Here is a 27,288-nt window from a genome sequence, read left to right as displayed (position 1 = left end):
CCTGTTTTCACTCCCAAAGGTAAGCAGCGAGTTATGACTAGCAACACTTAAGGCAAAGAAGGTGAAACCTATGACTGCCACTGGGAATTTGACAACAAATGTCACAATCATACCAGATCATATCTCACATAGAAATTACATACATCAAAAGGACCCAACAAACCACCCTTCTTCACCCTCACCCCCCCCATCCCCCGAAAGGCCAGGATCATTCGGCCCATTGATGACCTCAGCTAAGGTTTCTCAATCAGAGAAGACAATCACCGACCTACAGCCGAACACCGGAACCTTATCCGGAGGAGCTTTATCCATGTAGATTTAAGCATATAGCGGGCCACTGTTTCTCTGAACCGGCGCAGTGCATTCCCTTCAGCCCTAAACATCCTTCCCTGGGATGGCTGCTCAGATAAGACTCAAACGCCACACCAAGGGCTCCTCCCGAGGCAGACTGAGTATATTAAAACAGCGCCCAGAACCAAACCCGCTGTGCATTAGAAAACGAATACAGATCAAGGTGGGTTTCTTTAACTGCGGATACGAACAATGGAGGTTAAATTCCTGACAAGGCGAGGGCTGAGCTCGGAACAGCAGGTCCGTGCCCGCTCCAGCGGAACGATGCCCAGGAAGGCCTCTCCGCGGCCGGCGCACGGGGAATGCGAGGCGCCCGCCCGCGGCCTCCCGGGAAAGCGCAGCCGACCAGGCAGAGGCCCCGGCGGTCCCCCCAGGCCTGAAACTCCGCAGGAACCGCCCCGACCCAGGCTGGCCGCCCCCAGAACCACCGCAGCCACCGCCCTTAGCCCCCCCAGGAACGAAGTGCGGTGCAGTGACCAGCGGCCGCGCCCTTGCGGAGAAGGCCGGTGTCGGGGCACCGCCCGGACACGGATGCGAAAGGACCGCGCAGCCCCCGAGCACCGCAGCCCAGAGCGGCCATTTTGCGGCCCGGCGCGCTGACATGTGGCGCGCCGTGCGTGGCACCGCCCCCCGCGCCTGCGCCCCGCGCCCCGCGGCGGCCGAGCCGGGGCAGCTGCTCAGCGCCGCGGCGGCGGCGGAGACAAAGCGCCGGGTAATGAATGGGACGGGCCCGCCCGCCCCTTCCTCTTAACTCCTTCGGGCCCGGCCGGGTGGCGGCAGCGGCGATCTCTGGTTTCCCCCGCGGCGGCCGCCCGGGGAGGTGAGTAGCACCGTTCCGGCACCGGGAGGGCGCCGGGCTGGGCGGTCCGGCTCTCTGCTCCTATGGTCCCTCACCCCTCTCGCCCCCCCAACCCCCCTCCCCCCCACCCCGTGCCCGCCACCGCGGCGTTTGGCCTCAGCGGCCTCGGTGCCTTGTGCGGCCGGGGACCTGCGTCCCGGGCCCGGCGGCGCCCTGTCCCTCCCGGGAGCGCCCGCGGGACAGCGTTGCTAGGCCGGGGAGGGGGCGTGTGGCGGCGGGGCAGTGCAGGAAGCCGGGAACCAGGCCCGCGGTGCTGGCTCTATTGTCTGCGGGGCCCCGCGGGGGGCCCAGACGGCCCGGTGAACGGAGGTCGACGGTGCCTAGGGGTTTGGTGCTGTCCCGGGCCGCCCGGCGGGCCCCACCGCCCCCCGCCCGGGGAGGGGTGTCCGCCGCGGCGCTGGGCGCGCCTCGAGCACCCCCGGCATTGTGCGCAGCGCGGCCGGGCCGGGCCGGTGGCACCCGCCGGGGCTGAGCGCCCGCGCCCACCTGGCGGGGCCGCAGGAGCCGGGCCCGCGGAGGGAGCGGTGACCATGTGGCCGCTGCCATCCCTGGGACCCAAGATGGCCCAGGCAGCCCCGGGGTGGAGAGCCCGCTGCCCCCCTCAGGGTGCGAACCGGGGACCGCCTTGGGTACAGGCTCCCGAGTCGGGTGCCGGGACCGGAAAGCCCGGGAAATCCTAAAAAGCGTTTCCCCCCGAGAAACAGGACACGAGGTGGGCAGGCGCCCGCCAGTGGCTTCGGCCGCGGCGTAAGCACCGCGTCTGTGCTTGTTTGCGGTGAAGTTTCAGCCATCCCTCCTGGGCAGAGTCGCTCAAGAAAAGTGTCTCGGAAAAGCGCAGAATTTAGTTTCCATGTAGTGCTGCTCTCGTTTTCTACTCGGGGCGAGGTAATTTTGCTTAAAAATGTCTTCTGTAGCTTCTAGGTCTACACTGAGACAGCTGCTGTTATTAGAGTGGTTGTGTTAGAATGCTTACCGGATTTCTCAGGGTGTCCAGTACACTTAAAGTTGTCTGCTGTGTATACAGCCTACTAAAAGTGTAAAAACATTTATTATCATATTGAAAGGTTAAAGCCTCTTTTGCATTAATAATGTTTCTATTTATCATTGCTAACTTTACTAGGGTTGGGCTTTGCAGTGTAAAGACTTTTCTCCCTAGTGCTTATGTGTTAGAAGCAGTCCTGTCTTGTTTCTGGGGGGTTCATTTGAGAAATTTCAGTAATTTAGCATGAGCTGTCATATAATACTCAGCAGAGAAAACTTTTCAAGCCCCTGTAACATGAATGTACTTTCCAGACTTTTCCTCACGTGTTGTTGACTTTATGGCCCGCTATACATGTGTATCTGTTTTGCCTTTCAAGAGCATGAGCACAGCACTTTTCTTCTAAAGGTTATCTTCAGTAATGCAGTGTTTCACTTTAAGAGCAGACGAACACCCTTGGGAGGACATTTGTGGAGTACATACTGGGGGGAGTGAAGTCTGGAAGACTTTATCAACTATCCTCAAGATACTATGCTGCTACTAGGAAGCTGTGTTTGTGCAAATACTGGGCAGGGGCATTCTAGTTATTATTCAGTATGGAGACAGGTCTTGCAGAGGAAAAAATTCTGTTAGAAACAACATAAATTCTTTTTTGGACTATTAGAAATTTGAGTGCTGTCCACTAGATATAAGACCAAAGGCAAGATGCTGACAGTTTTTGTACAGTTGGATGTGTGTCGACTTTGGTACTTTATGTTGCTAGTACCTTGCAGCTATTGAGGAATTTATTCCATAAGAGTTCTCCAGAGCAGTCATATGTAAGAATTGATTGAGAATAAGTAAAACGAAATACCTAAACTAAGCATCTCAGAGAAGAGTTTTCTGAACGTTCGTACTGTTGTGTAACAACAACTCTTTTACTTCTGGCGATGTAACACCCCCCATCCTTGTGACTGCTCTGCCTTCTTGGAAGCTCCTGGTAAGCGTCACCAAACCAGCTGAGTGCTGAAGTGTCCCTTGACTGTACCACTTAGGCCATGAGGCAGTCCCTGATCGTACCAGGAGCTCTGGCGTGGTAAAGGTGGGAAACAAAGGATAAGCAATTACCTCTTGTAGCCTTGGTAAACCATTTACCTGCATGTAGCCCGAGTGGAACGGTACCATTGTTACTGCACTTTGGGGAAAAATGCTTAGTAGTTACTGACTTGATTTATGGTCAGGAAGGAAGCCTACTGATGATCAAAGTCAATCAATGATCTTCTGACCCTATAAACAGCAATCCTACGTGAGGCTGTTTGAGCTTGCCTGGACCGCAGCAGGCTGTGCCGGCGCCTCCCAGAGCTCACAAACCCTCAAGCTGGTGGATGACTGTCAGCCCCTCACCCTCCATCTCCATGTTCCTCAAGGTGCAAACATTGCCTATTGGGAAATGCAAAGGGATTTGACATATTTTAGTGAATTTGAGGGGAGTTTTTCATAGGTACCTTGACACACATAGAAATAGGTGTACACATCGTTTTACCTGTGCGTATGTTGACTGTGGTACAAATGTTACTATTTTGAATCCACAGTTAAATCATTGTTACAATTGTTGTGAAAACTATCAAATCACTTTGTATATGTTAAAGTACTCAAGTATTAAGTGCTGCTAAACCCTTCTACACTGTTATCTTTCCACCCATATCCTTCACAGTCTTATTGCTTTGGCATTCACAGCTTTTGTGTAAATCATTCCAGATTTTTTCCAAATTCCATGCTTATTTGATCTTCCTTTGTATGCTTTAGTATGTGCAGTAAGTAGTAAAGTGAACCTCGCCACTGAACTCTGTAAAGTTGCATTTTCACATATCCATATTAAACCCTGCTTTTGCCAGTACCATTGACAGTTTCTTTAAGCAGCCAAACCACTCATTCATTACATCTACATAAGGCAAAATTGTGACAGGTACAGCATCCTCGTTGATAATGTGAGAGGCAAAGTATAGAACAGCAGAAGGCTAGACAGGTGATGAGCTTAGAGTAATGTTTGCTATCTTTCTGTTACCTTGTCTCCTGCAGCTTCTCTCTCTGGTGTTTCCACCATCTATGGCTTGTTTTAAACCAACATGCTAAATGTCCAAAGCAAGAATTGTGTTTGTAGAGCAGCCAGTGTAACAGGTGCTTAGTGCAGAGGGGGTCTTCTTCAATAAACATAACACATCACTAAAACTTATAACAGGGCCTTGGAAAATACAGGAGGGCAACAGAATTTTACACATTTATTTAAAATTGTCCATCCATTAAAGTAGACTATCCTACCAAATACTTGTAAAAACTAGGTATTACAGAAGGAAGTGGCCTTTGAACCTGCTGGGTTTTTCTGTTTTCTTGGAATTTGTCTTCTTCGAGTTTTTAGAATACTAAATACATTAACTTCTGAGAGATTTAGTTTTTCCTCTGCAAAAGTTTGAGTTAAAGAATGTGCATGTTGTGTTTTCCAACAGCTTGCTTCATTTTGCTGCCATTCACAGTGAAGAATATATACAGGGGGTTTTGTAAGTCCTGTTTTTTGCAGCTTGCTTTTAATTTTTAGGAGTTTCATCTTCAAAGTGAGCAGGTTTTGCTATGGGGTTGCCACTGTAATGAACAGTTAAAATAATCAGCCTTATGCAAATAGCATGATGATACATGTATATTGCCTTAGTGTTATATAGAAAAGAATATTGTAGTTTAGTGGGGAATTTTGCACCATATAGAGCAGACTGTTTAACTCATCATGACTGACATTTTTTCCTGAAGTAGGGATGATCTACGTATTTTAGTAGTATCAACATAAATTAATGTAATTTACATAATACCTGTTGTAGTGTATACTTTCAAAACAGACTTCACAAAGAAAGTGTTCTTATATGGCAGATGTGCCTTGTTTTCTGCACATCTTTGGCTGTTTATTTTGTATTTGTTACTGGCATCCTCAGTATTATTCAATTTACAACTATGGCATTGTTTGATTTCACCCAATTAGTGAAAAAATTGAGTAGTTTCTGTGGCCTAATGGTAGCTTTCAAGTGAAATCTAGAGTTTAAAGCTCTCTGGTCAAGAAGTAAGAAAAACTAAAGTTTTTATTGTAATTTTTAGGTGTTTTTTTGGTTTTTTGGGCTTTTTGTTTTTTTCTGAAGCAAAGGAACTTCTGTCCTAAATTAGTGTGATGCATAGTTTAACCATGGTAGTATTGGTTTAGGTTTGGGGTTGTGGTTTGGTTTTGGGGCTTTTTTTGTGATGAGATAGAACTCAATATGATGGGTTGTTAAAGCAACAACAGGGAAATAGCTTGATTTTTAAGGCCCTTATTTTCATTCAAGTGTGATGATTCAGAATAAATAGTGATTTTTTTTATATTGGACAACATACTGGAAAGTGAGGTATGAGTCTTTTCTATAGTGTGACTGGTTTCCAGTGGATGTTGACATAAGAAATATTATTATATTACTATAATCTTTATGTAAACTCAAAACCTGTGTGCTCTCTTTAGCAATTACCACGCAGTTGCGTCCCCTCCATCTCTCACCTCTTTCCCTTCCTCCTTTGTTGTTTAAGGACATGTAGATTGGGACGATCCGTCTCTAAACGTTTAGAAGGTTACTAGTTTGTTGTTACAGCTGTGTGAAAGGTTGTTGGATTTTTTTTTTTAATGTCATGTTTTTTAGTTTGCATTCACTAGTGTTATACAGATATGTTTTTCCTGTGATGTGTTAGTGTAAGTTTTGCAGTGACTGTTCACATTTTCTGTATATTTAATATAAAAGCCAGGTCTGGGGTTCAGCACTCACTAGCTTGAAAATCATGGCTGAAAATACGCTTTTTTTAACAGCTGAACATTTTAGCAATACTTTTTTGCAATTATTTGCAAACTATATGGGAAAATATATTTAATAATAGATTTCTCTTGTGTGACAATGGTCAAAGAATTTGTGCCTATTTCAGCCCAAATAAGTTAAGTGGCTTTTCAATAATTATGCTGCTTACCTGTTGCTGTAATTCTGTATGCTATTTTCTGAATCAGTGTTTACCTCTAAAGAAAATAATCTGCAATCCAGCTAAAATTACTTTTTCTTTGTTATTCTTCTCACAAAAATAAACAATCAAGAAAACCCAAACATTAATTTGAATTGAACAAAATGTTTGGCCTGGCTTGAAACTATAGTCATCTTTAACAAATCAGAGAGGGGGGAAAATGGGAATGGAAGGGTTGAGGGGTTCTGGTGGGGTGTTTTTTTTTAAAGATATCAGGGAGTGTAAAGATGCATATTTGTACTTTATCTTGCCTGTAGTCTGATGGCTCTGGCACTTGCAAGGAATGTGGGAGAGCCAGGTTCACTTCCCTGCTTTGCCTGAGGAGCTTAATCCACATCTGAGGAGAGTTCCCTAACTGCTCCACTGAGCACCCTGCTTCGGGTGGGTCTGTGTCTCCTTGGCTGACACCTTCCTCTCTGCATACATTATTTAAATGTTGCTTTAATAGGGATAGCTAAAGTATCTCAGCAGTCAAATTAGCCAGCAGCACAGCTCTGGAGGTGTTTCAATTGCTTAAGAGGCACTATAGGGATGTTTTTAAGTATAAAATGTTGGTAAGAAAAGTGATATGTAGTTTATTTCATAATGCACACTAAGCCAGTTATCAGAACTGTCTGCCCTCTAAGAGGTGATCTCCTTCCTAAGGAAAAAAACACTAAGTGTGGGTATATGTGTGTGTGTGCGCGCATATATACATATATGTATATACAGTTAAACATCTCAGTCTGTTTAAGAAGAGTAATCACTGCAATATAAGAGGGAATGCTTTGCAGCTTATGGATTTTCTAAGATGGCAAAATGTTTTCTTGGTTTGTTGGGTTGGGTTTTTTTCAGTGTGCTGGGGCAGTGTCACAGCTATGGCCTCTGCACAATGACACTCATGTCTGTATAATGGTCAGTGGGACTGAAGTTGCAAAACTCAAAAAATGTGTCCTGCAATAGACTGTTTTGTTGCTAAGTCAAAATATGTGATCTAATATGCTCCACTTGCAATCGCTCCTTTCTCATACATGAGAAATGATAATCTTGTGTTGATCCTATGCTATTGCATGTTGATTAATAAACATGGTTGGTGCAGTGTGTAAGCAATATGTTTAGCTTATGAAGAGAAAGTGTAACAAGGTGAGTCCTGTAGTGCATGGAAAGGTGTCAGCAACCTTCTTTCAAATCTTGCATGTAATGTAGACTCTGTTTCATTCAGCATAAGCATAAAAAAATGGAGCAGTGCTAAAATAAGTACAAAAATTTGACTTTTAAATTTTATTTTAGCAATCATCTGAGGAGCATATACTGGTTTTTTTATTATTAGTTTTATTTGAAGTGAAAATGTCTAATTTTTCTTGATAATTGTGAGGGCTGGAGATTTGAAAAAAGGTGAGAGTTACTCATGTAAGTGCAACTCCTGGAGCTGTCACCTAAAGAGAAATTTGAAACATCTCGAGTTGCCACTGTGACAGTTAATGTGTTTAAAACATATTAAAAGTAATTACTTTCTTCTTTTCCTTAGATACAATCATCTCATTAAGTTTGAGTAGCAAGTATTTAACCTCAAATGAAGCCGCCTGCCTGCAGTGGAACAGATGTGTAAGTTTGTTTGGTTTTCTCAATAAACTAGTGGGCAGCTTGTTTGGTTTGGGTCTTGTATCATTGTTTTTATTAATTTAAAGGAAGACAATGGATAAAAGTAATGAATAATTGTATGCCTGTGCATTGACTTGTATGGAGCTTAATAATTTAGCAGGAGGTTTGTATGAGTGCCTGACCCTTAAAAATTAAGTTTGGAAGCCTGGATATCTTTAGAGTGGTACAGAAATAGTAACTATTTTATGATTTATGGGGCATCTCTTACTCTGTGGTATCAGCTGGCATATATACATCCTTAGCTTGAATTATACTGCTTAAATAGGGGAAGTAACTTAGATGCTGCGTTTGTCCTGTACTCAAGTTACAGGTGTCTTAATCAGATTTCATGTCTTCACTGAGAGACTTAGTTTTAATAGTTTCTTTTAGGATTTTTGTCTGAAAATATTAAAACTTTATATATTCTGTTTGAGCTTTCGAGTACAGGTGTTATGGAAGCCTGAAATTCCTGAGTAAGATGCACTAGAAAAAAAATTCTTCATGTGAAGATTAGCACTTACATGTAGAGTAACAATAAATGTTGTTCTTGTACAGTATTTCAGAGCTTTGTGATTATTTCTTATCCCATCCCCTCTGTGCCCTGAATAAAATAGTTAAATTTTTAAGCTGTCTGTATTATTGGTTAACTTGCATGTTAGCAACAGATGGACAAAATGTTTAAGACAGAGAAAATATTGAGCTAGGAAATCATGGTGGGGGTCATAGAATCAGAAGAAGGGACCTCTAAAGGCCACCTAGTCAAACCCCTTGCCATGAGGAGGGACATGTTAAACTAGACCGTATCTCTCAGAGCCCCATCCAGCCTGGCCTTGAATGTTTCCAGAGATGGGGCATCTACCACATCTGTGGAAAACCTGTTTCAGCATTTCACCATCCTCATTGTAAAAAATCTATTCCTTATATCTAGTTTGGCTCTACCCTCTTTTTGTTTAAAACATTACCCCTTTTCCTATCATTACAGGCCCTACTAAAAAGTTTGTCCCCATCCTTCTTTACAAACTCCTCTTCCTGAAAGGCTAGTCTAAAGTCTTGCTGGAGCCTTCTCTTCTGAAAAACCCCAACTTTCACAGCCTTTCCCTGTAAGACTGTGGTCTCTGTAGGAAGAGGAAATTAAAAGCATGATTCAGATTTATTCCTCGAAGAAAAGTTTTCCTAGGTGACACTTACAGAAGATGTGTGAGATTTTGTCACATACTAAATCTGTCTGTGGATTGTTCTTCTTCAGAGTCTTAAGCAAAAATGAACTGCTAGTGCTTTGCAAACCCAGAGCAGAGCTGAAGAGCAGGAGCGAGTAGCTGTCATTTGCACCAACCTCTCAGGTCAGTTTTAGACCACTATAAAGAAATCTGATAAAAGGGACAATGTTGTTTTTCCAGAATATCCAGAAGAAGTTCACTCTCCATGTAGTTAATGCTGTATTTTAATATACTCATCTCAAGGTCACTGAATGCTTTGCACGGTTTCATTACATGATGTCAAGCACTGTGGTATATTATACTTAAAGTGCCTTTCTATTGTGACTCTCAAGGTTAAAAGCCTTCAATAAAAATAATCCACTTAGTACTGCCTGTCTAATGAAAGTGAGTATTTGGTCTTGGTACTTTCAAGAACTATTTCTTGATTTATAGTCCCATATGAAATAATTGTTGACTGCAAGCTCACTGTTCTGCTTGATGCTTTCTTCATTTTTGATTAAGGCAGCTCTCTTGATAGTGGGTACCCTAAAAACAGATACTTATAAAGAGCTGCTGTCTCCTGAGAACAAAGATTCTGCTGTCCAGATGTTACCTTCTCTGTTAAAATTTTTTATTTTGGTAGGTCAGCAGTTGTTACAGGTCTACATTCTTTAGCATCCATTGTAAGAGTTCATCTTCCAGTGCATATGCTATACAGTAATTTTTGTGTAGTTTAGATCATTGAAGAAAATCTAGTTCCTGATTAAAAGGATCTAGTTGTGTTAGATGTGCCATGAGAAGGTGGGAGAGAACAAAGCAATGTGAAAGCTGCTGCCTGTTTATGTCTCACACCCAACTACTGGCTTCTAGCTCATGACAGCTTTTCTTAAATTAAGATTTGAGACTGAAAATCCCAGTGCTACAATGTGGCATACCTCATGGCAATCATATAATATTTTCTGGTTTTTACTCTGTGGTTCCCTTTCTTTATTCTGCATTAAAGGTGGAAACATGATATGCATGATATGGGAGCATGTGTACCGATGGGAGAAAAAAAAACAACCAAAAGACAACAGTGTAAAACTCATTTCATGGGAGGTTGTCACTTGCTGTGACTTGCATTAATAGATGCTGAAACAGTGAGAAGAGTGGGTCAGCTTTCAGGGAGCCAAACAGTGTGCAGACCGTGCTGTCAGCAGCATCCTTGCTTTTGATACTGGGAAATGGGAGGAATTGAGGTAATGTTTGTTTCCTTTCCAAGTGATTTTGAGTTGTCTTCTGTGGCTTACTGAACTGTATGGGCGGACCATAATCCATTTATGACAGGAAATAAAATGATGCTCATAAAGAGCAGGAAGATTCCTCTTCCTTTTCTCTAAATGTTTTTATTTCCCTTTTCTATATCTCACAAAAGATTAGGTTTATTAAAATAATTATTTATAATAATAAAAATCAAGTGAATGGAAAGGGTTATCCATTTCTTTACCTGTTCTTTACTAATAGTGCTGTTCTGAATAGGACACCCATGTAGTCATACTATGTGAAACTTATTTAAAAACCAAGTTGCATTATATGAATTAAAGCTCATGAACTGCATGGGTTGGAATACGTACTACAAAAAGCTTTATTCTTAATTTAAAATTTATTGTATTTTTTGCTCCTTGAGCAAAAACTTATTTGGTCAAATTAAGATCTGTTTATGGCAGTAGGATGGTTCTTTTGGGAGAAGAAGCTATTAGAAGGAGCTGTTTGTTTGCCTGGGGTGGGAGAGTTTTCTTTGTACTTCCTTCTAGTGCTCAGTGTGGTGCTGGTGGAAGCAGTGTCAGCTTCCTTTAGCTTAGTTATGAATCAGTTAAGTCTTTGCAAAGTCTCACCTTCCCTTGAAGAAGGCAAAGAGAATATACCCCTAAAAGAGGCTAAGAGGAAAATACCTCTTGTTATGGAGGCTAGGAACTGGCTGGTTGACAAGTGAATACAGAGATAAGCATGCTTCTTTCTCCCTCCCTCTCCCCTGTTCCATGAATAGGAAGGTTTGTTTTGAGAGGGACAGAGATGTGATCATTGTTTTTTAAACTGGGATTTCAGGTGAAAATGTCAGATGCTACTGATGAATGTACAATTGACTTTGAAAATACAGAATGACAAAAAATTCTTGAAAGAGGAATAAGAAGTTCACCCCTATCACGGGCATGTGCATTATGCCTGTATGTGATATGAAAGCTTGGTTTTAAAGTTACCTCTTTGTTTTTGTTACAGTTCAGGTACTCACTGGCACAGTGGTGAAACCGAGGGTTTCTGAACTCTAAAAATTACCTTGGATAGCATTATGAATTTTGCTTTCTGGTTTATTTAGTAGATTTAGTAAAGAGATGATCTTTTCCTTACTTCAAGAAAAATCTAGACATGCTTCTATATATTTATTACATAAGGAAGAAAGAAGATACCCTCAGTTGCAAATGATTCTCCAAAGAAATATTTCTTCTCCATACCAGGTGTTTTCTGACTTGAAATAAAGTTTTTGTGACAAAAGAATGATTAAGCTTAGGTTTAAAAAATCCCTATGAAGTATTTAGACTATGGTTTATACTCTTGAAAAAATTCTTTTGTCTTTTTGGGTACTATGAATTACATTTTCTTTCTAACCTTCCTTTAAGTTCACAAGCATTCCAGGACACAAATGTTTTAATACAAGCATAGTATTGTGTCATGTTACACATGTACAAATATAATGTATACAAATAATGAAAAACCTCTCAATAGCACTGTTGAAACTATCTGAGGACGTATGATCAACTGGCATCAATATGAGCACAGAACTGGGTTGATGGGTAGCTGTGAAGGGTTTTTAAAACAGACATCTTCAGACTTCATCTGGTTAGCAGGCAAATAAATACTACTATATGGTAGTCTTAGTTCAACAGATACAGTTCCGTTTTTTATATTAGAAAAGTTATGGTTGTAACAGGTTAATGTAATATATTCTGTAAAGGACTCCGTTTACATTCTGTGAGGTTTTTTCCCACTTTCTATTTACATGGATGTTTTCAGTAAGAGTTCCAAGAAGACTGACTACACAAAATATGGTGTGTCTTTCCTGGTTTTTTGTTCTTCATCATCCTGCCTATTCAGCTTTCTAAGCCTCAGCTTTCTTCTTTACAGGTGTCTCGTTTCTTACTGTTTGAAATCATCCTTAAAGTGCTTGAAGTTTCACTCTTTCTGGATTTAAAGATAGACATTTAACAAAAAAACCACAAAAGTGGGTTTTTATTATGTTGTAAGCTAGGAAGGTAGAGTAGTCAGTAGAAAAATCACCTGTACTAATCCTATCCAATTTATTTTGTCAGTTGTGGGCTGCATGGGAGGAGAAAGAGAAGAGTCTAATGGGCTATTCAGAGAATTGATCACTTGGAGAGAAGAGTTGTTAGAGGAGCTTTGCTTTGAATTTTCTGATGCTTTTCTGAAAGTGGGCTGCTGTTCTCTAGCAATATGGAGTAAATCTTTAGTTTTTTGCTTTTCATTCTTTTCTAACTTACCTATTGTTACTGTGGTTTTGGTTGTGTGCTTTTCCTGTTCTGTGATGATACTGATGCATCTTTCCTACTCTGTTCTTATTTTTATCTTCTCTATTTTACCCTTGTGTTGTGTTACTGCAATATTCATTCATCTCCTGTCAGCCCCAAATTGTACAGCATGTGAAACTAAAAGCAGCTTTGATGTCCTGGTCTAAAAGTGCTCTAAGCCAAACAATACATGGTTCAGCTGTGTAAAAAAAAATCTCTAAATTTTTTCTTAAGAAAACCATCTTATTTCTTGTAACATTAAAAATTTCCCCATCATATCAGCATATGATACTGGTTTGTCAAAAATTATAAAAGATAAAAATATCAAAATAAATGTATAATTTGCTGTAGCAACACTGAACTGATGTGTAAGACATGGGAAAGTCCTGCTTAAAGTTTTAATGAAACTATTGCTTAAAACATTGGCATTTTAACAAATGAAAGATCTGACATTTGGTAGGTGTGAACAACAGCTCAGAAACATATCCTGCAAGTATTGCATGGCTGATAATAAGAAGTAACACTTCAACACTTGAGACAGTTTGGATCCTAGACATGATTGACTTAGTGTGGTAGATCTGTTTTTTATGAGTAATTTCTTAGTAGAAGCTGGGACAGAAATTATTAGCATGTGTAGAACCTGCTTTTTTTGTCCTTCGTTACAGTGTGCTGCAATGGGAAGTTAGCAAAGGACATGTGAAAGGATATAGTCCCATTTGAGAACTGATGGTATTTTTAGTGCACTAAGGAAAAAAAATAGCAACAATTAAAGGCTTATCAGGTGGTTGTAGGTGTGAATAGTGCTACTAATTCTAGTGGTACATAATACTATGTATGGTGGTAATGCAACATGCTTCTTTTTTTACTAAAAGTTGGGAGTGTCATTGTTTTGACCAGGGTGATTGTTTTGTTGTTGTAGCTTTACATTTTTATTTTACTTATAAGATAAACGCTGTTCAAAACCGTGTGGAATGGGGATTTCTGTGCTATGGGCTTTAGCATATTTAAGGGTGTTACTTATAAAGTCTAGGTGGTGGAGGATGATGCTTCAAATAGATATATGCTTAATAAATTGGCAGATAAATTATGAAGATAGATTTCTCCAGAAATAAGGTTGAGCTTTGAACTTGATACCCTGTGTCAGACACCTTCTTTATTCTTACACATGCTGAACAGTTAGCCTGCATCACTGAGTCTGATGAAACATTTGGGTACTGAGCTTGTTTGCCAAATCCAGTGGGCAGAGTGGGAGCTTCAGACAAAGTTTGTTAAAGAAGCCCTCCTGTTCAGTCACAGGGTGCAGAAAGAACCTTCGTGCTTTCAAACTCCTTCTCAGAGAGGATCCAATCTTACCCCACACTTTGTCAATGGTTTTTGTTTAAAGGATTATACAGGTGTACTTGAACCTTTATACAACTTTATCCTGCAGGATTAAGGATGGCAAACCAGATATACTTATATAAATATATATGTGATGTCTTATGATTATCATTAGATGCAAATGATTTACAGAATTATTTACTACACAGTATAGGAACTGTAACAACTATTATATAGTATAGTGCACTATGAAGCGGTATTCAAGCAGTTTTATTAAAGCAATTTTATTAAAGCTGGCAAAACAATTAAGTAGATTGATGTTACTCATGCATAGGAACGACCTTGGGCAAATCTCTCTAGCTCAGCCTCAAGGAGTAAGAGGAGTAACCTTGAGGGATGTCTCCACTCAGGGAAGGAATCTCCATACATACACTGCAAGAAGGCTTATGGCAAAAGACCCTGCATTAAAATTTGGGACTCAGCTTTTATAGTGTAAAGTGACTGATGATGGTCAGATGTCTCCAGCTGTGTCAGCTCAGCAGCTTTGGATAAGTTATCAGTAGTATCACTTGTTTGTTCTTTTATCCAGGAACAGATCTACCAAACCTTCATCTCACTATCAGGATGTTTAATTTTGGGACTGATGAGTCAGACTGGTTTCAGCATTATTCAATGCCAAAAGCAGCATGATGCTCCCTTTTTTTCGTTTACCACTTGTAGGTTTGCAAATAGGGCATTGTTCAAGTTGGTTTTCACCCATTCCAGGCAGAGCATCCTGCTACACCACTAAACGGGGCTACCAGAACTAAATGTCAGCCCAGTGTAAATAATATACGTGCTAACATGAACATCCTTATTTATATCACGCTTTGATTAATACAAAATGTATAATATTGTGTAATAGTAATGTATCATATTTTAAAAGTATTATCTCAATTCTTTTAAGAAGTGTTATGATTGAGGATATGAGTGTAAGAACTCAAGAACTGGATCCCTTTTTTTAAAATAAATATTGCTTTAAAAATTACATCTTCATTTCCACTTTGTTCCAAAGTATTTTTTTAAATGGTGCTAATTTGGAAATCATATTGTTTCTCTTCACTTTGACCACTGTCATGAATTATTTTCAACCTTTTACACAATGGAGTAAGAGCCACTGTAGTTTTGTGTAGGGGGAGCTGGCATGCACACTGTGTTGCAGATGATTTAGGGTTTCAGATGGAGATACTGGTACAAAGCTGGAGCTTTTAGTTTTGAATCTTTTCTGAGGTTTCAGGGAATATCTGAAAATTATTAGTAAACAGCATCCCATTGACTTTTCATGTCATACAGCAGCAAGAGAAGAAAACAGCTGTACAAATAAAAATATCTTTGAAGAGTGAGAGGCTAAATTTGAAGAGTTTGAGTGTGTACAATGTTAGGTGTTTTCTGTGTGCTGGTTAGATTTTAACTCAATGCTGTCCATTTAACAATAGTCTATGACAAACTTTCACTTCTGAGCTGTTACCTTCTTGAATTAGTATTAATTTAGAGGTGGTAGGAAAAACAGAAAACATAGAGAAGAGTCCATTATACCAGGAAAATGTAACTTGACCCTAACAGATCTATTTTACTGCTTAAAATCATGTGTGTTCACAGTAAAATTATTTGATATTTTGTGGGGCAAGAGGCAAGAAAGAGGGGAATGTTTACATTTAGTGGCCATTTTTATCTTTTTTAGTCTCTGATTCAGGTAAATTCCTGCATTTGTAATTAGAGTTGAATACTCAGAGTGTAATGGTGACTGTAATACTCAGCTCTCTATGCCTTGGGTTTTTTTTTCTCTGCTTGCAATGACTGATTTAGACCCCAGCTTACACCAAGCCCTGAGTTTTCCAGCAACATGAAGGGGCATGAGCATCTTTATACTTCATCAAATTGGAGATCTCTGTGTTTTGTCCTGACAAGTAGCAGGAGCGCACCAGGGAGCTCACAGAAGACTATTCATGTCAACAAGGAGCAGTGTTCAATATTGGTGGTGCCGTTTCCACTCTTCATTCCTTTGTGTCCAGATGGAGCATATGGGGTTGCGAATGTGAGAGGGTGTTTTACAAGTTGGAGAGAAAACCTTTGGGAAACCACAGCAGTTACTGGTTTTCGTAAGGTCTGCCCTTCAGGTGACTAAAAAGTAATGGAAGAGTAAAGGTGTCACCTCTTTTTTCTTCCAGCAGTTCTCTACTAATCATACCTCCCATGGAGTCCAGAACAACTTTTTTCTTCTATTAAGTGTGGCTTTCTGTACTTTATTCAAGATTAAACTATTGCATACCCCTAGTTCATGCTTGTATATCTGTGCCAATTCGTGTGAGCTTCTGTGAGACTTGAGAGTAGGACCCACCTTATTTCAATGTAACTAACATGCCAGTTTTGCAGTTCTAATTCTGCATTTTGATTGATCAGTATCTTGCAGACCTCTGTAGTTCCTTATGGGTGAGCTAGTACTGATATTTTGTCACAGAAAATTTCTATAGAAAAAATGCACTCTTCTTAGTTTTCTTTCTTCAAGGGATTTACAACTTTGAAAATCACTAAGGTTCACCTGGACTATAAATTTATACGAATACATTCTGCTTATTTGTTTAGGATTTTGGATGTGTGTTCTGTGGATTTTTGGAGGGGTTTTTTTGTGTGTGTGTTTCTGTTTTGTTTTGTTCGATTGTTTTGCTTTAGCAAATATTTCATAATTAGCATAGTACCTGCCATTGCAGTTGAAGCAAATAATAATTTCTTAAAGTATGTGTTTCTTCTTGCTCATATTGTTTGCTCTTAGGGTTTTTCTTTTTATTCGGTATTCTTAATGATGCCTGTACATTTCCAAAAGTAAACAAGATTAATGATATTATAAAACTGACATTGGTTTATACAAATTACTTTTAATGAGCTTTTATGTACATCTTATGCTCAAAATCTGTCACTACTTTTGATTTTTTTTCAAACTAGTAAATGCTTTTACTGTCTCCACAGTTTGAATCTTTCTTGAAAAAACTTCTCTTGCATTTTGCAGGTGTATGTCTTTGAATTTACACTACTTCCTCTTCAATAATAATGTCAAGTTTTTTGTTTTTAGCTGCTTTTTCTAGACCCTTATTTGCACCAAGATTCTGTGATATAATCAAGTTCAGGATTATTGCCTGACTATTCAATCTAAAATTGTTTAAAGCTTATAGGCTACTCTCTACTTTACAAAAAATAATCAGCTTATGGTTCAGTGTTCTTGCATACTTTTCATACTTCTCTCTGTGTTAATGTATGTCTCTGCAATTCTGAGACACCAGTGTCTCACTTTGTACCTCCTTCCTTCAGCAGTGATTTCTTCTGGTCATGGCAGTTTGCTGCGGCACTCAGGACCAGTGACATTCTCCAGACGTTTCTTGTCAACCACTGTACTCTTTCAGTAATCCCATCTTGAATGGAAAATCCTATAAAATGTTTCTGCAGGCTTCTTACCACAGCAAGCCACTGACTGCAGCTGCTCAGGAGCTAATAGTCCAGAGTAGCGCATTTGAGTAGAGAGTTGTTCTTTAGTTACATTTATTTTCTTCGAAGTTTTTTTGTTGCAAGGTGACTCTGTATCTCATTGTGGAGATTTCAAAAGCATAAATCACTTTGAGCTGACTGCCTATAGCTTTTTATACCTTTGAGAATATTTTTCTTCTTGAATATTCTGTTCATTTAGCAGTAGTCCTTAATTTTGAGTTGCTTGGGTCCAAGAGTAAATAAGCTATGTAAACGTGGTCATAACCAAATTCATACTTTGTTCCAGGTGACTTTAAAATTTTAAATCACTCCCGTCTTTTTTTGTTTCTTATTAAGACAGATTGACTCTTATATAGAGTTGGCATGGGAGGAGGAGATGAAAAGCATATCTATGTTTCTAACCCTGAGTATTCTGGGGACTGTATTCTAAAGAAAATTCAGTTGAAAGTGCAAGGGTGTTTGAAGGGAAGTAGCTTGACTTAATTTTACAGCATCATGTAACATCATAACACAGAATCAGAGAATGATGGCGGTTGGAAGGGACCTCTGGAGATCATCTAGTCCAGCTCCCCTGCTAAAGCAGGTTCAGCTGGAGCAGGTTGGAAAAGATCTTTGTCCAGTTGGGTTTCGAATATCTGCAAAGGAGACTCCACAACCTCTCTGGGAGCCACTTCCAATGCTCTGTCACTGTCAAAAGAAAAGCTTTTCCTTGTATTCAGATGAACCCTCCTGTGTTTCAGGTTCGTTGTAGTTAGGTTTCCTCTAACTAGACTGCCCTGCTGATGGCAACCCTCTGAGCTCTGCCATTCCGGCACTTACCAAAGCAACAAAAATCATGCTTAGATGTTTGAAAGAAAATGGAAAAAAATACATTCAGAGTCTTCCATGGGGCATCCAACTTTGGGGATTTCCCAGGAAGTGATTGTCTCTTCTAATCTCAGCTATTTCTGCTAATTTCTTGAAGACAGCAAACAAGGCTGAGAAAAATACGTACTATGTAGCCAGAGACCTATAGCAGCCTTAAAGTGGGCAAGATAAAAATATTTTTTTCTTGTCTTACACTCAGTTATAAGTACACTAAAGTACTGTAACTGACCACAGTCTGTAAGTGCTTTCTAACGCTGCTAATAGCATAATAACCCTGTTAACAGCATGGAGGCATTTTCATAAATGCTAAGCATAGATATATAAATAACATGTAGCTGCAAAGGGAAACCAAGGTTTAATTGCACAAAAGGGGGACAAAGACCATGTGAATCAACAGTTCAAGCAGTAAAAACTGCAGTCAAAAACTAAGGATACAGAATAATCAGGAAAGATTTCTGGTGGACTGAGAAAAACTTTTGGTCCAGAAGAAATAAAGGTAATAGAATCAGGAGCAGGTGAGATTGCATCCCACATTTTTTGGTGGAGGAGAGTATGAATATTAAAAGCACAGTGACAGCAAGGAGAAATAGGGAAGGAAGAAGACTACCACCATGGTTCCTGCTTCAAAGTCCAAATAGCTCCCTCACCTCTTCACCTCAGCTTCAGTAACTCAGGACTGTCAAGGACCACAGCCATCAGTATTTAACTTACATGGCATCCGCTCAGTGGTATTGTGTACTCAAAGCTAATTTAGGATAAGGTGATTAGGGCCTAAGTGTTTGAATATGTAGTGATAATGGCAGATAATGATTAAGAACTTAACCACTGGCAGTGTGTTGTTAATGAATGTCAATCTAGTTAAATGTGGTTGTAAAGTTTGCAACTGGTCATATTTATCAAATTTTCAAATCTTCCCATCACAGCTACCTTAAGCTTCACTGTGTTAAGCAGTCACTGCTTATTGGGACAGAGGCACTTGAAGCATCTCTGCAGGTTTTTCTGTTTAAAGCCTAGAACTGGTTTTGCATAGTTGAGAAATTAGAGGAATTGAAGGATAAAGATGTGATTACCTGTTCTGAGCCAAAGAAATTGCACACAATTTCATGAGAACCCGATGCCAGTAGATATATGTGTTTATTTTGTGCAAATCTAGCTAGGATTCTGTAATGTCCTTACTGTAACTTGGCACTTCCATGCATAATTTATGTCCTGTAAGCTCTGCATCAAGTCACTTGCTTGTGAGCCTTTCTGTTCTGTGATCCTAAATCACAACAGCTTATTATATTTTCTTGCTTTTCCTGTTTGCAGTACAAGCTCCAAATTCACAGATTAGATCAAAGTAAAGATGAAACAAAAATCCTCTTGAATTGATTGCTATTAAAAAAGATTGGCTGTATTACACTCTCTCTTGTCCCAGATCCATGTACTTCCGTATCATCAGTATGTGTGTGATGACTAATTTCTCTTTCATTCAATTTTATACTGAGTCATGTAAATTTAGTCTGGCAGCCAGAATTGTTCTCACATGAGATTCCACAAGCCAGTGGAAAGTCCTTTGTACTGTAAATTTCTTCTAGAAATCTAAGGCTTTTCTTCAAGTCTTTCCCTTCATTGTTCTTCATGCTCAACCCTCATACCTTTTGGGATCTGAAAATATCTTTTTTTTTTCTCCCCCCAAGAATAAGAGAGAAAGGCACAAATACTAAAACTCACACAGAAAGAAAAGCAGACTTGCTCCCTACCTCTTAGCAAGTTCTGACTGCTCCATCTCCCTTTTCTTAAAATAGCTGCAGTAAGATCATTGTCTTTCTTTTTCCCTGCCGCTTCCCTTGCACTGGAAAAGAAAGGAAGTTATCACTATGCTAGGCTTTCCATAAATCAGAAGTTCACAGAAAGTGAGTGTTTCTAATTTCTCTTGTAAACAGACCTCAGAGAAAAATTAGTTAAAATAGGTTACAAAGCTAATATGACATTGATCTTGATACAGGGGGAAAATGTCGGTGTGAATAACAGCCTTTTTAATGTGTTTTGTGGCTATAGCTAATTTCACCATTGCTGAAATCATAGAATATGCTGATTTGGAAGGGACCCATGAGGATCATCAAGTCCAACTCCTGGCCCTGTGCAGGACACCCCAAGAATCAGCACAATTCTTCTTGTGTTTTAGTAACACGTAAAAGCTGTGAGAAGTTTTTTAAAATAATCATTTTAAATTTTTGTTTTGGCTTCAGCTGTGGAGAGTTTCATGAAATTTAGTTTGCAAAAATTGCAATGCATAGTGTAGTATCACTAGTGTGGCCAAAAATGTTTATCTTGAATGAAGGCACCAGTAACTGCATTAATGACACAAAATAATAAATTGGAAAGGGTTTGGCAAAATTTAAAATTCTAATATAATGGTGGGGAAAAAAGTGACCGATAAATGCAGACAGCTTCTTCATGTTTGTAAGGGACTACTGGGGGGTCCCAGTTTTTGAGGCTGCTGTTGCCCTTTTGTATGCAACTTTATATGCAACTTCAGAAACCTACTGCTTGTACTGGAATTGGTGACGAAGAATCTTTACTCAACTGAAATTAGCTGTCATGTTATAAATGGGCTTTTTAGTGTAACTTTTGGGTATGTGAGGGACTTGAGCTGGCAGTGCTGCACTAGGCACCAGCATATGCGACTGTGTGTGTCTTTGCTTCTGAGTGATGTTGCTATGCTTTTGGAAGACCTCTCTGTGTATACAGCATTTATGCAGCCCAGTTGTCCTAAATTAAACATTTCAATTTTTAATAATGAAACTCTTAAAAGTAGCTTGTGTGGGAGTGTTATGGCATGAATACAGATGTGTGACTATGGTCAGAGGAAGAATGATTAGTGTGACAATGCTGGACACCCTTACAGAGGTTTCTTGTTTTCTTTTTAAAGACTGCTGTCAGTAATGAGGGGCTCACATGTACAGGACTGTGAAATAACATTTGATTTTAAGTACATAGTTCTGTGCTAATGGGATTAAATGCCTGCTTGTGTTCACATATATTGGTAGATATAGACACCTATATAGTATATGGGGTTAGGTATGTATGTGTGTGCGTATTTCAGTACATGTGTGTGCATGCAGTGGTTGAATTATGATGTAGGATGAGGCATAGGTATGTGCAAGCAAATACAAAAGTGATGCTTGGACTCTAGATTTTGTCAAAGTTGAACCAGAGCTGTCTGTATTTGCCCACAATAAATGTATTGAGTAAATGTTGGGCTTTTTCTTTTTTTCAATAGTACATTGAATTGTTTTTATCTCAAAGGAGAAAAAATTCCAAATCTACAGAATACTTAGTGCCTGCTTTCATTTCGCCTTTACTGTAGTTCTTTAATGTGTGTTAGTCAACTTTCTCTTCTGATTTTTTTTTCTAGACGGTGTCAACGAATCTCAGTTGCCCAATCAAGATGAACAGAATGGCTTTCTTCAACAAGAAAATAGAACATTCATTTTTTAGGATTATATTTACAACATGAAGCATTTAGCAGTAGCTGTCTTTGAGAACATTCATCTATGACCTGAAATGTCCTGATCCTGGGAAAAAATGAGATTCCATTAATTAAGTTTATAATTTTTAAATGCATTTTCATGACTAATTATATTTGCTTATGCAGAACACGGATACAGAATTCATAAACCAGAGATTATTTTAGCACATGCACACATGTTGTTTTACATTCAGTATACAAGATACATAATTTTTATCAAATTTTAAATAATCTTTTAAATTATCTATATTTATTAATAAATGAAGTCTTGGCAAGAATTTATCATCCATGGACATGAGTAAAGCAGATTCCCCCGGAATGGATGATAATTTTGTATTAAGTAAAATCAATAACTTGAAAGTAGAGCAAGAAGACGACAGCATTAACTGTACTCTAGAAAGAACGGATATAAAGACAGAACAAGATGATTTCAAACATGCAGACAGCAGTGATGAACAGGAAGACAAAGAAAAGAACTTCATTACGAACAACCCTGGCAAATATTTGTCTACAGAAAATGAAGATGATTATGGATCTCTTTTTTCTCAGTATAGTAATACGCTGTACGATGTAGCAATGGAAGCTGTGACACAAAGCCTCCTTTCTAGCAGAAACATAAGCTCCAGAAAAAAGTCACCTGCTTGGAACCATTTTTTTATATCTCCTAGAGATAGCACTAAAGCAATATGTATGTACTGTATGAAAGAATTTAGCAGAGGTAAAAACGAAAAGGACCTGAGTACAAGTTGTCTCATGAGACATGTGAGGAGAGCACATCCCACTGTACTAATTCAAGAAAATGGAACTATGCCAGGTATATCTTCGTTTTCTTCATCTACGTTATTGCTGCCACCTCAATCTGCAGATGTTGGAGATCTGAGTTCTATGTTATCCCCCATAAAACTGGTCAAGAAAATGGCTTCTAAAATACCATCTCCAGATCGAATAATGGAGGAATCTGTTTCTATTGTTTCTTCTGAAGAAATACCAGATCTCTCAGTTTCTGAGAAGTGCAGCAAAGAAGAAGTCATGGTTGGTTCATCTCCACAGCAAGCAAACAACCAATATGATGACACTGTTGAGAATGTAGCAGAAAAAACAGTTGTAATTCCAAAGAGTGCATCAGGTTCTAGAAGGAGATCTGCTGTCTGGAAACACTTTTATTTGTCACCTCTAGATAATTCTAAAGCTGTTTGTATCCACTGCATGAATGAATTCAGTAGAGGAAAAAATGGAAAAGACCTAGGAACGAGTTGTTTAATAAGACACATGTGGAGAGCCCATCGTTCCATTGTCCTGCAAGAGAATGGGGGTGGTACCAGCATACCACCTCTCTACACCGCACCTCCTACTCTCTTGCCTTCTTTATTACCATCAGATAGTGATCTGAATTCTATGTCATCCTCTCCTGGAAAACTAATGAAAGAACCAACTTCTGTTTCCTCTTCTCCAGACAGAATCTCTGAGGAGATCCATACTAATATCACTTCTGGAGATGCTCTAGTGGAAGACTCAATGCTGTCATCTTCTGAAGATATAGGTGAAGTCTCCTTTGTTTCGTCTCCTGAAAAACAGTGTGAGGGATTAGGTCCACTAATATTTGAACCTACTGCTGTGTTTCAGCAAAATAAAAGGATTATGAAAAGGCTTAAGTCAGAAGTCTGGCACCACTTTTCACTCTCACCTGCAGACAGTCTAAAAGCAGTATGTAGATACTGCAGTTGTATGATAAGTCGTGGTAAGAAAGGAGATGTGGGCACAAGCTGCTTAATGAGACATCTATATAGACGCCATCCTGATGTAATTGGAAACCAAAAAAGCTTTCTTGACGTGAGTTTGGCAAATTCTCCTTATGCCACTTTGGCTTCTGCAGAATGCTCATCCTCAAAGTTGACTGACTTGCCTACAATGGTTACACACGATAATCAAATTATATTTCCTGTTAATAGTAAGAAGACCTCAAAACTGTGGAATCACTTTTCAATTTGTTCTGCAGATTCAACAAAAGTAATATGTACACACTGTGGACGTATAATAAGTAGGGGGAAAAAGCCAACAAACCTAGGCACAAGTTGCCTTCTAAGACATTTGCAGCGGTTTCATAACAATGTATTGAAAACTGATGTCCCAGAGACAGTATTATCCTCATCTACGGATAATCACATGCCACTCCGCACAGAATTACTAGGATCTTCAAATTTTGATGAAACCAATGACAAGTTTTGTGACTCTCACCCAGTTGCCAAAAAAATCACAAGTCTTGTAGCCGAAATGATTGCACTTGACCTTCAGCCATATTCTTTTGTAGACAACATTGGCTTTAACAGGCTGCTTGAATATTTGCAACCTCAGTACTCTTTACCTTCTCCATCTTACTTTTCTAGGACAGCAATTCCAGATATGTATGATAATGTAAAACAAATAATTATTTCACATCTTAAAGAAGCCGAAAGTGGGGTGATCCATTTTACATCTGGAATATGGATGAGTAACCAAACACGAGAGTATCTAACCCTGACTGCTCACTGGGTAACATTTGAGTCTTCATTTAGACCACAGTGTGAGGATTACCATTGTTCAGCACTATTAAATGTATCACAGATTGATTGCGACTACAATGGAATCAGCATTCAAAAGCAGTTAGAATACTGGTGGGAAACATGGATTACTTCCATTGGACTTCAGATTGGGATTACTGTTACTGATAATCAGAGTATAGAGAAAACTTTAAATGAAGGTGATCATTCAAGTGTACAATGTTTTAGTCACACTGTTAATGTAATTGTAAATGAGGCCATTAAAAGCCAGAGAATGGTTCAGAATTTGCTTAGTATTGCAAGGAAGATCTGTGAACGTGTCCATCGGTCAGCAAAAGCAAAAGAGAAGTTAGCTGAGTTGCAAAAGGAGTATGAGTTGCCTCAGCATCAGCTAATACAAGATGTTCCATCCAAGTGGAATACGTCATTTCATATGCTTGAACGTCTTATTGAACAGAAAAGAGCAATTGATGAAATGTCAATAGAGTGCAGCTTTCGGGAGCTGATAAGTTGTGATCAGTGGGAAGTCATGCAGTCAGTGTGTCACGCTCTCAAACCTTTCGAAGCTGCAAGTAGGGAGATGAGTACACACATGTCTACTCTAAGCCAAGTGATTCCAATGATTCATATACTTAACAGAAAAATAGAAATGCTGTTTGAGGAAACTATGGGCATAGATACTATGCTGAAATCTTTGAAAGAAGCTATGGTGAGTAGATTGTCCTCCACACTTCATGATCCAAGGTACATTTTTGCTACACTTCTGGATCCCCGGTATAAAACGTCATTATTTACAGAAGAGGAGGCTGAACAATATAAACAAGACTTAATCAGGGAGCTGGAAATAATGAGTTCTACCTCAGATGATGATAAACCTGTTTCCAATGGATGTGATATAGGTTCACCATCTACAAATTCGTATGGGGAAGATAATCTTTGGTCACTCATGGGTGACATGAAGAAAACAAAAGACCTGAAAGAGAGAGCAAAGTTACCAGAAGAAATGGTGCTTTCTTACTTGGAGGAAGAAGTGCTTGAGCATAACTGTGATCCTCTAACTTACTGGAACTTTAAGAAGTCATCTTGGCCAGTACTGTCAAAATTGGCTGTCAGGTTCTTGGGTTGTCCACCAAGCATTGTTCCTTCAGAGAGATTGTTCAGTACATCCAATGAAAGCAACAATTTTAGTCAGTCAAGGTTAATGATTGAACACTTTGAAAAGCTTATCTTTTTGAAAGTGAATCTTCCTTTAATATACTTCCAGTATTGAAACTAATGAACAAACCGCTAGACTAAATCTATTGTTGCTCACTGGATATTAACTATCTATAACTCAGATTTTTAAATTGCTCCAGTAGGGGCCATGTATGACATCTAATCAGTGACTATAATTCCAAATTTTAGGTTCATTTTTTCAGCTTTCAATATGTCTACATGTGCCTTATTCATAGTACTTCAGGCCAGATATTGTATATATGTTTTTTAAAAGTTCACACTAGAGATAGCCTGTCTCGTCAAATTATACAAAATTATGTAGGTTTTAATCCATAATTGTAAATGAACTTTAAAAAGCTCAGTCATTTGTTTTAATAGAATGGCAAAAAAAAAAAGAAAAAAAAGATGTAAACAGTTCTATTCTGTAGTTTTTTATTCAATTATGTAAAAACCATAAACCAGGTACTGTATTTTAGTTGAACATTGCTTTAATTGCAAGAAAACAGGTTTTGTAGTTGTCAAAAGAAAGCTGTACATGAAAGATGGGGTTCAAGCTGTCTTTTTATCATATGGTGTTTTTAACTGCAAGCCCTAAAGTACTTAAAGGATTAAGAAGAGTTATTGAGGACGCTGTGTTTACAGGAGAATGTTGACTTAATAGCTGAAAATAAATCTTAAATTTAAGATGAGATGGAATGTGAGTTATACAGCAATCGGTAGTAAAACTTCCCGTTCTGGGTTCTCCTGTTCAGGTTTTACATTTTAAATGAATTACAGAAATATTCTGGGTATTTATAAAAGATGTTTGGAAGTTCTCTCAAAGTTTGTGAATTAATGCTTGTTATTTAATGCCGTGTACAAAAAAGGCAAGAAACTTACCACAAAGACTCTGATGTCATTTTGAAGCCTTTTTTAATCTTTAGTGCATCAAAACTATAAGGTCCCTATTGTAAAAATTGAGCCCTTACTCCTAATGTAATTTCAATTGTGTAGAACAGCCTGTCTTAAAGCTCCTAGTACAGAAATAACTGATCTTCTGGTTTTCAGTAATAGCCTTATGGATATATATGGTGCACTGCTTAGAACTTTATGTAGTAAGGTTGATTCTTAACTGTTGGTGTCCATCAGGCAAATGGGATATAGAGCCCTTAAAACTTCAAATAAGATGGAAAAATAGCCAGCATTTTAATTTGAAAGGAACATTCTCCTTAGTTTAACTCTAGAAAGGTTCATCTTTTCATTTCAGTTTTCATTGAATACATTTTTGGGAAACAAGTCATCATTTGCCTATGACCTTTTAGAAAAGTTGTAGCTTTGTTAAAATACTCTACCTATGCCTAATCTAATTTTGCATTTATTATGTTTTAGTGTATTTATAAATGGTGAACTCCGTTTCTGAAATTAAACATTTTATTTGCAATTTTCCAGTGGTAGTCAACACTGCCTTTTATTTTCAGATGGATTTAAGACAACCATTGAATAAAAATTAATTCAAACAATTGTAATCATAAATATACCACAGAACAAGCTATGTGAAAATATGGGTTTTCCATTTGGCTCTTTGGACTTGAGCCTGGATTCTGGTTCTTTTCATTTTCCAAAAGCTGTTTTAACCTCAGGAAAATTTGTTGAATTACTTGCCAAGTGGCTCTGGTTTCCATGTTCCGTTTCTCTAAACATTTTACGGTTTCAGGTATTTCA

The 27,288-nt window shown here is 39.1% G+C and overlaps 1 protein-coding gene across 3 annotated transcripts; it reads left to right on the top strand.

Annotated features, from left to right (window-relative positions):
* Positions 1-1,075: 1,075 nt before the first annotated feature.
* On the top strand, positions 1,076-27,009 carry ZBED4 (zinc finger BED-type containing 4). 3 transcript variants are annotated; one of them, XM_082279979.1, is made up of 3 exons: positions 1,076-1,171; positions 7,750-7,826; positions 21,722-27,009. In XM_082279979.1, the coding sequence occupies exon 3, from the start codon at positions 22,124-22,126 to the stop codon at positions 25,640-25,642; it is 3,519 nt and encodes a 1,172-aa protein (XP_082136105.1). In that variant the 5' UTR covers positions 1,076-1,171; positions 7,750-7,826; positions 21,722-22,123; the 3' UTR covers positions 25,643-27,009. The 3 variants fall into 3 exon arrangements, with proteins under 3 accessions (XP_082136105.1, XP_082136104.1, XP_082136106.1); XM_082279978.1 differs by lacking the exon at positions 1,076-1,171 and adding an exon at positions 1,960-2,095; XM_082279980.1 differs by lacking the exons at positions 1,076-1,171; positions 7,750-7,826 and adding an exon at positions 9,118-9,202.
* The last annotated feature ends 279 nt before the right edge of the window (positions 27,010-27,288 follow it).

This window comes from Coloeus monedula, assembly GCF_965178545.1.
Source record: "Coloeus monedula genome assembly, chromosome: 4".
NCBI classification, from domain to species: Eukaryota; Metazoa; Chordata; class Aves; order Passeriformes; family Corvidae; genus Coloeus; species Coloeus monedula.
This window is presented reverse-complemented; position numbering and strand designations above follow the sequence as displayed.